At 30.3% G+C, this 12347-nt stretch overlaps 1 protein-coding gene across 3 annotated transcripts in view; it reads right to left on the reverse strand.

The window, feature by feature from the left end:
• capu (cappuccino) overlaps positions 1-12347 on the reverse strand; it is a 253224-nt gene that overhangs the window by 139641 nt on the left and 101236 nt on the right. For all 3 annotated transcript variants that reach the window (XM_065501681.1, XM_065501682.1, XM_065501683.1), the window contains exon 2: positions 11690-12098. In XM_065501681.1, the coding sequence (XP_065357753.1) occupies positions 11690-12098 (409 nt within the window). The remainder of the gene's footprint in view (positions 1-11689; positions 12099-12347) is intronic.

Genomic DNA, 12347 nt, shown 5'->3' on the forward strand with positions numbered 1-12347 from the left:
TTTCTTTAATTAAAGTAGAATTAAACGGGAAAAAGTACAATTAAGATAATGGAAAAAATAAAACATACAACCCAAATTATCATAATTTTTGAGGGTATATCCCGCCTAAAATTTCTATGCCCTCTTTTTGTATTCATTTTGTAATGTTATACTTTAAATAATTTAGTACTTTCAGAAAAAAAAATGGTGTAACAATTCCGCTTATTACTCTCTTACCAGATTTTGTAATTATTTGTGGTGTAAAGTAAATTGTATGTTAATAGGTTAGAAGCAGAGTAAATGTTCGAATACGAATAACTGTTTATTTGTCATCACTAGCTAAATAGTCCCCCAAAAATTGAAATACTTTGTTAGTGATGAAAGAGACTAAATATAACAGTGTTTGAGGGTTAAGTATGCATTTGTAACGCACATAAATATGTATTTCTAAGCCAGTCATTCAGTTGGGTTCAATTGTACTCAGTCCGTCTCCACTGAAAACAAAAGCGAACAACAAACAAAAACGTACACGACGATACATTTGTATTTTTTGTTTGTTTCAGTCTCTGTCTGGTCTGCTTTTTTACCATTTCTCTCATGTATAACATGAAGCTGCGATTGTGGTTCCATGAGCTGATCTGTTCGTTCGTCGCTCCCCATTTTTCGTCACACATCGTGCTGTTGTTGGATGTTGTATTTCCAGCCAGCATTGGAAATGTTTTACACGAGACTTTGTTAATGGGGCGCTCTTGTTGTGTTTGTGTTGTTGTACGTTTTGCTGCAGTTAGAGCGGCGGGTGCAGTTGTTGCTGTTGTTCTTCTGTTCACGTTATCTCTATTTTATATTATTTTGTATTTTTCCTTACCTTTATTTGTTTTTCTACACAACGCCGGCTTATCTATTGTTTCGTCTTCTTCGCATGGTTTGGTCTCACATTCTAATGTCTCTAGTTTTATTGTAGAATCGATTAATTTTTCAATAAACTGCCGATGATCGTATTGTGCGTTATCGGTTTCAATTTGTGCTTTACTGGTGCTGCTTGTTGGGGTTGTTGTCTTTGCTGTTGTCATTGGAGGTTTTGGTGCCGGACGTTTTCTGTGTATCGGTACATTGTCTTTGCGATAAGTATCGTTATCGTTTGATATGTTGCTTTTACATTTGATAAATAATTTAGATTTGTCTCTACTTTGCGATGATTGTTTGCTTCCTGTTAGAAGTTTAAAGGAAATGTGTTCTTTAAACAAATTGTATATCACAACAATTAGATAGAGAGGAAGAGCATTAACAAAATCATACACATAAATATACTAGATGTATGAGTAAAAATTTCAAATTCATACATAAGATGTAATTACCATGCAAAAACAACTAATTCAATAAATAACTACATTAATATTTAGAAGATGAATGTAAATACGAGTAACTGTTTATATTTTTTGAAATGAAATGGAATTATAAAATAAATCTATGATCAAGGATCGGAAAACGCTTTTAGTATGGTTTGAAACAAAAATATTTATGCATCATTAAATTTCAACAAATATTGGACTGAAAACAATAAGATATTAGATACGTATAAGATAAGCCCAACCATATGCTGCACTAAACCTGTTACAAATATGTATATAATGTAATAATAGTGTTAAAAGTTCGACGATTCAAAACGTAACGAATTTCAAAATGCAATTTTTTGATACTTTGCTTTATACATAGAACTAACACTAATCAAATGTGAGAAAATGATTCTTATCTGAACAACGAGTATTCTAGCCAATACATAATATTAATCAATACTATTTGTACAAACTCAAAATACTGTCTTCACGTTGATAATAAAAAATGACAATAATTCAAATTTTATATTTTTATTCGTGGAAAATCACCATATTATATTTTTTTTAGTTTTTAAGCTAAATGACGTCCCAAAATTTTATAAACTTATTTAATTTTACTAAAATATCAATCGTCAAAATTTTGGGATGTCATTTAGCTTAAAAACTAAAAAAATTATAATATGGTGATTTTCCACGAATAAAAATATAAAATTTGAATTAATGTAAAATGTTAACAGTTAAAGATATCATAAGAAAATTTGGAACCAATATAGACTCAAATGTCCTTAAATCAATGGCATTCGACTTTTTGAGATTTTTTATTTTCAAATACCGAAATTCCTAAAACGGGGAAAATGTGTTCCAAAAACTGAGTTTTTTTTAGAAAAGTGCCTACTGTGACGTCATTTACAGTGCGATATTAAAAACACTTAGTAAATATTTAAGAAATATATGGGGTTATGCAAACATGGAGCTTTTTTGTGGATTGGTGCTTTGTCTTTTTAGAATTTTTTATTCAAACCGAAATTTTTTTTTTTTAAATTGTCCAAGTTTGGATAATTCTGGGGGTGATATGTCCGCTTAAGTGAGCCAAATTTTTCTTTACCCGCTTTTGCATTAAATTATCTTTGCGGATCATATAGAAATTCTATATATTCCTGTATAATATTTTTTTCTACAAAGGAAAAAATATATGGGCTTTTTTGGGACAAAACGTAAAAAATACGGCTCTTTTACAAGTTCCAACTTTGAATGCGTATAACATTTTATAGGGAAGAGATAACTGTTAGCAATATTTTAATTGTTTTATTTAGAATTGTATCGCCAATATAGCTGATATTTTAAAAATAAATTTCGACCCTTTGTAGGCCCGCCATATCTAAAAAACCATAAAATTAAAAAAAAAAATCAATAAACCTGAATATCTATTCAACTAATAGAGGTAACCTACACTTGTTGGCGTATTTTGTAGATATTCTCAAGGACTATTTATATTTAAAATTTCAGCTCATTCGGATCATTAATGGATTTTTGGCGATTTTTTTAAAAAAATTGATACCCGAGGTGACCAAATTTGAGGGGCTACGCACTGGCCCCCATTAGCGGTAGGAAGCTGAAAAAACGTAAAAATTTCGTAAAAATATCTACAATAGTTCCCAAGATACCGATTTCCAAAAAAAACTTTCTAAACCACTTCTAAACCATTGAACAAACATTTCAATTAAACATAATTTTTGTACAATATTTCATTTACCCATAGATGTTTCAATATTAACATTTTCTGACATCGATAACCCAATATATTTGTAAAAAAACTCATTAAATTTAATGAATTTCAACCCAAATTTAAAATTTTAAAAATTTCGTAAAAATGTTTTTGATTCTAATGAACGCTAAATGAGGATTTGAAATTTGCGGATTTCTAGGTAATTAAGTTTTTAATCAGAAATTTATTTAATATCTGATTACAGCTACTTAACGAATAACAATAAAATATCATATTTTAACATACATATGTATGTCGTGGATTTTTTGTCGGAAATACGTTTCTGAAAAAGGGCTTACGTAAAAATAGATGAAATGTTAACTCCTGGGCTGTAAAATCCGTGAGCCATTTTTTAAAAATATTTACATACACGTTATTATTAGTCATGCAAAATAAGTCGTAAGACGTATATTTATACTCATAAAATAATCTTGGTAAAAAGTTAATGCACAAAATATTACGAGTAAAATAATAAATTTGAACATTGTTTCATTGATGGTTTAGAATTAAATAAAAGGAAAATATTGGCCAATATTAATCCTAAACATAAAAAATGCATAGGTACAGAAAATGATTATTTAAAGTTTGTCTTTGAAAAAATCCATAATTAAATGTTTTAACAAAATTGGGGTTATTTTGTAACCAAAACCATCAAGTTCCAAATATTCAAATATTTTACCTATGGCCCCGGTGATAGTGGGGTTAACGCTTCCCGATGTTATAATATATATTTCCAATGGATTGAGAATCAATTTTTTTTTAACTGAGCAACAGTAACAAATAAAGTGTGAGTCAGAAAAAACTTGTACACACTATTTCAGCCAAAACTTATCCTTGGTCCAACAAATTATTATTTTTTTTAATCATGTTAGCTTTTAAAGCTATTATCTTTTCTAAATCATTTATTTTTGACTGTCAAGATGGTCACCGAAAAACAAGTACGTGAAAAATATTTAAAACTTAAAAAAATAGCAAAATATCACACTGTTTCAAAAGCCATTAAACGATGAAAAAAGATCTAGCAGATATTGGTAAGGCAAAAGAAGTCAAACAACTATTTCAAAGAGCATCGAACACTTCTATAAGAAAAGTAGCTCGTAAAGTTAAATGAACCGATTCTTTTGTACGCAGAGCCAAACTAATGCTTGGTTGAAGTCGTATAAAGTTCAGAAAGTTTCAGATCACAATACAGTAAAGAATTTAGAAGCAAAAGAATGAGCGAAAAAAATACACCTGTTGTGTGGTCGATGATGAAACTTATGTACTGGCAGACTTTTCAAACTTCCGGGTCACGATTTGTATTTGACTGATAAAGCTGATATTCAAGAACAGAAAAGCAAACAAAATTCCCCAAGAAGTTTCTTGTGTGACAAGCCATTTGCAGTTGTGGTAAAAGAATCCAATCATTTGTGACTTCAGGCACGATAAATATAGAAATATATATTACCCAGTGGCTAAAAAAACGGTTTTTACCTTTCTTAAAACAGCACAGAGTGCCTTCATATTTCTGGCCCGATTTGTACTACGTTAAGCAAATCCAACCAATTGTCCAGAACTTCGGCCTGTGAAAAAGTTTTGGGCTTTTGTAAAATAGAATTAAAGAACACAGGAAAGGTATAACAGGACATGTCAAATTTTAAGCGTAAGTAGACCACCACGTTCAAAAAGGTAACGGAAGCAATTATAAAATATTTAATGGGAGGATTTCCGAAAAAAGTGGATAAATTTATAAATACCGAGTAATATGCCAATATTAATGAATTTGTACAATATTTAAATAAATTTACGTATTATTGAGAATTTTTATATTAACTCTTTCAGTCACGCTTTTTTGAGTTTAAAATCAAAAAGTGTAAAATCAAAACAATTGCATTTTTACTTTAATCAAGGTTAGTTTATTATAAAAAGTAAGAAAAAATGAATCAATACATGAAAAAACACACCATTCCAAGTTTTTTTGTGGAGTGAAGTGGTTAGTTTGGCATTCAAAATAACTATGATAAAAATTTTTGTTTCGTATAAATTTTTTTTTGATCAAACAACCAAAATATCAAAGTAACGCTGAATTCGATGAACAATAAACACTCTGTGCTTTTTTTATTGAATGCGTGAAAGTCTCTTAAAAAATCTGATTTTAACAATATTTTCAAATTAATATATTTATTTAACCAGAGCACCCTGACAGAAAAGTTTTGCAAAAAATCATAAACGATGACTTCAAAAAATATAATTGTTTAGCAAGATGGCAATAGATGCCAATAAACTATGTTTTAAAGACTATAGAAAATGTGGTTAGTAAACTAACCACCATACCGCAAAGAGTTAAACGGTTTAAGTTTTATTTAACTTAATACAAGTAAACGTTTTTGGCTCACTCTTTAATGGAATATTCTCCAACTTATTACCAAACATGTCTGGCATATTTCTTTACATTTGGGCTGTGAGACATAATGGTGAGAGATTTTTGAATAGCCCACCATCAAAAAACACACCGGAATATTTGTTGCAGACCCACATTAGTAAATATATTTTGAGTCCTCATAAGATTCTAAGACGATCTATGCTATGTCCGTCCATCTGTCTGTTGAAAACACGATAGGGGCAGCTAGCTGGCTGAAATTTTCAATAAATACTCTCCGTTGATAAGGTTTGTTTGGTATTGAAAATGAACAATATTGGTTCATGATTTTACCTAGCCCCCATACAAATGTCCCCCGGAATACTGTTTGAGCAGTTATAAGTATGCTTCTTATGCGGCACTCCTGATAAAATTTTGCACAAATTATGGTGAAAATCGGGCAACATTTTTCCATAGTCTCCATACAAGGTCCCGCTCAGAAAATGACTTGAACATTCATAATTGTCTTATAATAATATCTTGATTGTATATGAACCTAAATCATTCTATCAAATTTTGTGAAGATCGCTCCATAATTGTACACATTTCTGTTCTTTTAAATTAAATTGCAAAAGTAATTTTTGATTCCTTGTAAACGCATCTCAAAACTTCAGAGGCCTTGCGGCACATCTTAACCCCAACCGATTTACCTAACATTTTTTCAGGATTATTTTTTTTACCAATGTTCACCAAACTGTGGGGTGAGACTGGCCAAAATCCAAACTTATGTTTATTAAGGGCCAATCTAATGTAGATGTAATAAATTGTTTATGATGACTAAAATATATTATTTAGTGAACATATTTACTTTTCAATTTGTAAACTAACTACCTAAATATTTAAGTATATCTACTTGTTATACTCAAAATCAAAAGCAGTTTTAATTTTGTATAGATTTAATTACAATTCAAATCATAAGATTAATGCTTCGATGGTTTAGTTTTGCAAGTATTTTTGTAAGCACGAATGACTTTAAAACAATGACAATTTAATTGCAATTAGTTTTATTCTAATTATAAAGTAATTTTTAACGTTTCAAGTGAAAAACTATTCAATATTCATTTTAATAACTTATTAAATCTATTTATCACAACAAGACGAAAATAAGGAGGGAAATGAGATCGTTTCTTTCGCCATAACTTGGAACATCAGGTAAAATTTTGTTTAACACAAACTGATTCAAAATGTATATATAATTACAGTGTGTAACGAAATAGCTGAAAGTGATTTCACAATACCTGAAGTGACCTAATACTTCAGGTATTGGGAATTAAATTAAATCTAAGTAATACGATAAAAATATGCAGCCATATGCATAAACATTTACAAAAGGTTTATAAATCAATTATAGGAAAATTTTCATAAAGTTGTATTCATAAACGATTAATAGCTTAAAATACATTTGATAAACAATTGTTAAATGTAAAAATTTTATAGTAGGTTCGACCCTACTTTAAACCTACTTTAAGGAATTATTTTTACTTTTTATCTTAAAAAAGAGGATTTTAAAGATAAATTTCAAATAATAAATGATACTATTGCAATTGCTAAACACAATTTCCACTCCGCTGGCGATTAATTTCCATTTTAATAGTATATGATATTGTTTGATATTCCTCCGGCAGTGAACTATATGAGGTTCACAAGTGAGTTTGATTGGCATTTTTGTCATTTACTTTTAACCTGCAACGCCATATAGTAATAAAATGTGTAAATATTGTGGAAGAAGGTCCTCAGAATCTAATATATCCACTCCGGAATTAAAACTATGTGTTTTCACCTAGAAATTCATTAAATTTTGTTAAAATTTAACAAAATGTCAATAAAACTAAATTAATAAAATAAATTATAAAACAGTGATGTTTATTTTATCACAGAATATTCGTCATTCGAATACTTTAAATAATAATTGAAATAAACAATATAACAAAGTTTGTACATTAATACATTTTAGCTTAATATAAATTTACTAGAATCAGATATACATTTGTTTATCTAAAAATTAGTTGTTATCTTCAAAAATGTATTATTACTAAAAACAATTAATGAAAAAAATAAAATTAACGAATATTTTATCCTAATTGAAAGCAGCACTAACAACAAAAAAGGGGAAATAAATGAGAAGCATTGCCAGCTTAGACAAAAATCAGTACTTTAGGTATTGTGCCTTTATCAAACTTTTATGAATACAATACTTTTATAAATGGGTTTTAAAGCTAAAGTGTTCGTTAACAAAATTGTGTTTTAAATCTACAATAAGGTTTTTTTATGCATATAGCCGATGAATTTTAAAATTAGTTTCAAAAGAATATGTTTATGATGTTTTGAATTTGTAACTTTAAGAATACCGCCATTTCATTAAATTTTCTAATAAAAATGTACTAAATGAAGTGATCGAGAAAAACTATTAGTATTTTCGTACTGTATAGACTCCAATAAAACAGAATTGTTATGTGAGAACCCCTGCATATTTATTATTTGAATAATTTACACCATTTTTTATATTATTCGGCCAGTATTTCGCGAACTTAAAACACTTTCTAGATTATTAATCTCCTCAAAAATCTCTTTCAGTTGAGGATGTTAAAATGCTTGTGTTTTTGGTTAAGTCTTTAAAACATTTATTTGTAAATTTTCTTAAATCAAAATAACCGATTTTTATGTGTTTTTGTGCACTGATTACGAATATAGCATTAGTTTTTTACTACCACCTCTTGTTTTAAAAATATTTATTAAGGACCTTTTTAATGAATTTAAAAGATTTTACTAAAAATAGTCCTTTGGAATATCTAGTTTTTGCATACGTTGATAAATGGGTGAAAAATTTTATTTTTCAAAGTTTTAAGGCTAACCTAAAAAAACATAATTTTGAACATCCTTGCAATAAAAGTTTGATATCCTGATCAACTGGCAATGTTTGCCGAAAATCACCTGCCAACAGAATCATCGCACCACCAAACCGTCTTTGATTGTTTCGTAAATCTTGCAGCTTTTGTCTAATACCTTCAAAGACTTTTTATGAGCCATCTTTGCTGCAAAACTTTGGCCATGGCACTGTTCTTGGAAATGTTGCATTTTCATTGAATTGCATATTCAATGGCAACTCGAGTGCTGATTGAACAGTTCGACCGCCTTCCAGCAACGTAGCTGCAGTTCCTGATGAAGCAAGTTCAAGAGCAATATCGTTCTGCGGGCGCACAATGGTTGAAGAGTGGCCGAAATTAATTTTTTTCATGTTCGCCGATTTGGATAATTTTTTGGTAATTTGTTGTGAGATATTAGAATATTATGATTCCGTAATATTAGGCTGATATATTTAATGTTTGTTTGGACAGACACGATCGATGTTCATATATGTTCGCTTGTTTAAAATGGCATGCAAATTTACTGTATATTCAATATTTTGGTACAATCACAGTAAACTTATCATTTGACTTTGTTGTATATTTTCGTAAATGACAATTGCCATGATGAGATTTGCATTAAAAAAAGTTGGAAAAAGTGCCTTATAAAAAATTTCGTAGAACAAAATATAAACAACATCTAAATTTCAATGTTCATCAAATTCAGAGGACTGCATCTTTTTAGCGTTGTGGAGCGCTGTTTAACGAAAGATGTCAAATTACAGCTTGAATTCTCAGCTAAAAGTTAAAAAAAATCAGCTGCTCCTACCTGTTCCTTTCCAAAAAAAAAACAGTAAAAACTATAAAGTGATATAGTGATAAAGTAACAAAACATGAATTTTCGTTCATGTATGTTGTTGTTGCCATAATTCTTTAGTTGTAGGAAGAAGAAATTTATCTCCTTTCCAGGGTGTTTTATTAAGAAAACAATACGCATCTGACAGTCGATCAACGTCAAAGCTGGGTAATACTTTTTATTTATTTATTTATTTGTTTAAAGGGACAAATCGGACTATAAAAGTCTTAATCTGTCCTCTTTAGTATTATTTATAATTATTTAAAAAAACGCCGCTTTTTAATTTGGTCAACTTTACCAGTGGACAGTTCATAAGCGAATGAATTTTATTTCAAAAAATATTTATAGCTAAGCTTCAAAATAAATCAATAAAATTATACAGGATTAACGGTATTTTAAGAAGTAAATGAGAGTTGAGTGATAACATGAGTTATTACGAAAACTTTGAAACTTTTTCAATCTTCAAGTCCTATGGGAAGTGGGCGGATCAGGTATATACTTTCAGGAGCCCATTCTACAATTATAATATTTATTTTTTGAGTTGATGCATTAAAAATCAAGGGAGTTATGAAACTTTTTCAATACAAGTTGTATGGGAAGTGGGCGTAAAATTGGGCGGATATTTTTCAAATTTCACACAAATGATTCTGAGTGTTTAAAAATGCTATGTGCCAAAAATCAATGCCGTAGGTCAAAATTTAATTTTCAATTTGTATGGAGGTGGGCGGATCATTTTGATTTTTCAATTTTTTCTTGATTCAAACAAAAAATGCCTATGTGCCAAGTTTCATTGTCCTTGGACAACTTCTTTTATTTTTAGCCGCTCGTTGTATGAACTTCAACCAATGTGGGGCGTATTGATCAACATGATCAAATAAGTTTTTCCAGTTCCTCGATTCAACAGTGTAACGTTTGTTCGAACTGATTCCCTGAAAGCATCGCAATTATATTGTTTTTCGCGTCGCAACTCTTGATTAAATGCATAATATCAAAGCTCTGTTGTAAATTTCCTGGCTCAGTTTCAAATTTGGATTTAATGTTGCAATACGCATCTGATGCAAAATATCATCACACATGGTATCTTTGTATTTGCTCCACATGATGAATAGCATGTTGAGATAATTATTGAAAACAGTGTTCGTATTTGATGAGCATTTGACGAAACCACAGCATCTTCGAGGGTGTATTTCCAATGAGTGTCTTTCTCTAACAATCGCAAGCGTTGACACGCTTCTCTATGTTAACTAATAGCAAACGCAAATAGAAGCACTCATCGTTTCTTGGATGGACAGTGTAAATGCGACCTAATGCGTCGGTGAAAAATAAATGGGGGCCGTTGAAATTGCAATTTCTTTGACGATTGATTCCAAGTGGCATTACGGAGTATAGCAAAAAATCTGGTCAGTGTTCTAGATGGTGGTCGACCAACTTGTAATACATTCTCCTCAGTAAAGTACACTCTTTGACAATTTTCCAGATGTACGGCTTAATGAACAACATTAATTTGAAATGAAAAAATGCGCCAAATTGCTTCATTACTGTTAACATAGCGGCCAACATGAAATGGAGTGACTTCATCGTTGGAATTCTCCGCACTAACTCCAATCACAGCCATGTCAATGCCTTTGGTCACATATTTGCAGATGTATTTGAAGGATTTCACGGAATGGCAAGATTCTACGTTGATATGTGCTTTGAATGTTTTGGAGAGTAGTGGCGAATACGGAACAATGCAACGGATAAAATCAACCGACGATTTAATAAAAGTGGGTGTATTAGTGGACACTAAACATAAATTTTATTTCCGATTTTAGATAAATCGAAAAAAGTGGGCGTGGTCAATTTTTCTTACCGTAACTTAATTATATAATTTTTGCGCATTGAGCGATCGATCAATCAATAGTTAATTCTATTATGTTTCTTCAAAAAAATATAAATGCTTTTTTTTGAAATTTTTAGGTCCAATAAATTTTAAGAGAGATAATCTACAGGTGTTTTTTGTAGATCTCAACTACTAGTTTTCATATATAGTATTGTATAATTTTCAAATCGGCTTATGTTTCGTTCCACACTGTATGCATCCACGTACGTACGTATATACATTTTATGTAGAAACAACAGCAATGCCAATAATGTCTAAATAATTGCAAAATTAAAAGTATGCCATAATAATTAATTTTCAAATGCACTTAGAGAAAAAAAAAACTACTTAAAATCCAATTTAGGAATAACAACATTAAAAAGAGATAAAAAATCTCTTCGCAATGTTGTTTCTTGCGAATATCTTATGATGGCGGGGGTGTGGAGGAAACTAAATAACAAGAGTAACAGGAAAAGGAAGTGTTTAAAATTTGAAACAGATTGAAATATTGTAACATTAAGAAGGAGAAAATAAATCGAAGCAAAAACAACAAACTAAAAATAAGTTAAATTTTTTTGGTTGAAGGGTAGATAGTAGTACAGCAATAACAACGAAAATAATAATAAAAAGGAGGAAAAATAATAAAAACTTACGAATTTCCATTTGTTCAAATTCTAATTGACGTACAACTGCGTCATGTTTTTGATGCAATTCCGCCTCCTCGTCGATGCTTGCTACACGACCGATGTTTTTTTTTGACGTTGCAGCAGCATTCGATGTATTTGCAACATTTGTGGCACCATCTTGTGGTAAATCTGCTGCTGTGGGTGTCGTTGGAGTGGTGGATTCTTTCGATGGCTTTTTTTGACCCAAAAGGCCAAAAACTTTTACTTTACTGCCACGACGACTTCTTATTGAACCACCAAATGTTGCCGAAGATGATGAAGTCACACCACCCCCAACTGCCTCCACACTCGTTGCCTTTGCTGCTGATGTCTGTGAGTTGCCCATAGCCGGAACAGTAGTCAGCAATATTAGAGGAGGACTAGTTGTTGTACAAGACTACAAATTGATGATTGAATTCAATGCAATAGAGTGGAGAACATGAAAAACAAATTAAAAGAATAACTTATTTTATTAGTTAAAAAATAACAAAATTGAGGAATAAGAAAAATATCAAGAATCAAAAATCAATTATAACTTTTCAATCAGATTATTTTGTATTATAACTGAATACACAGCCACTACAGCAGCTACTTAAATATTTGCTGGCATTGTTTTACTTTAGTTGAGAGTATTAAAATAAAAATA

Source organism: Calliphora vicina, chromosome 2, assembly GCF_958450345.1.
Source record: "Calliphora vicina chromosome 2, idCalVici1.1, whole genome shotgun sequence".
Classification (NCBI taxonomy): Eukaryota; Metazoa; Arthropoda; class Insecta; order Diptera; family Calliphoridae; genus Calliphora; species Calliphora vicina.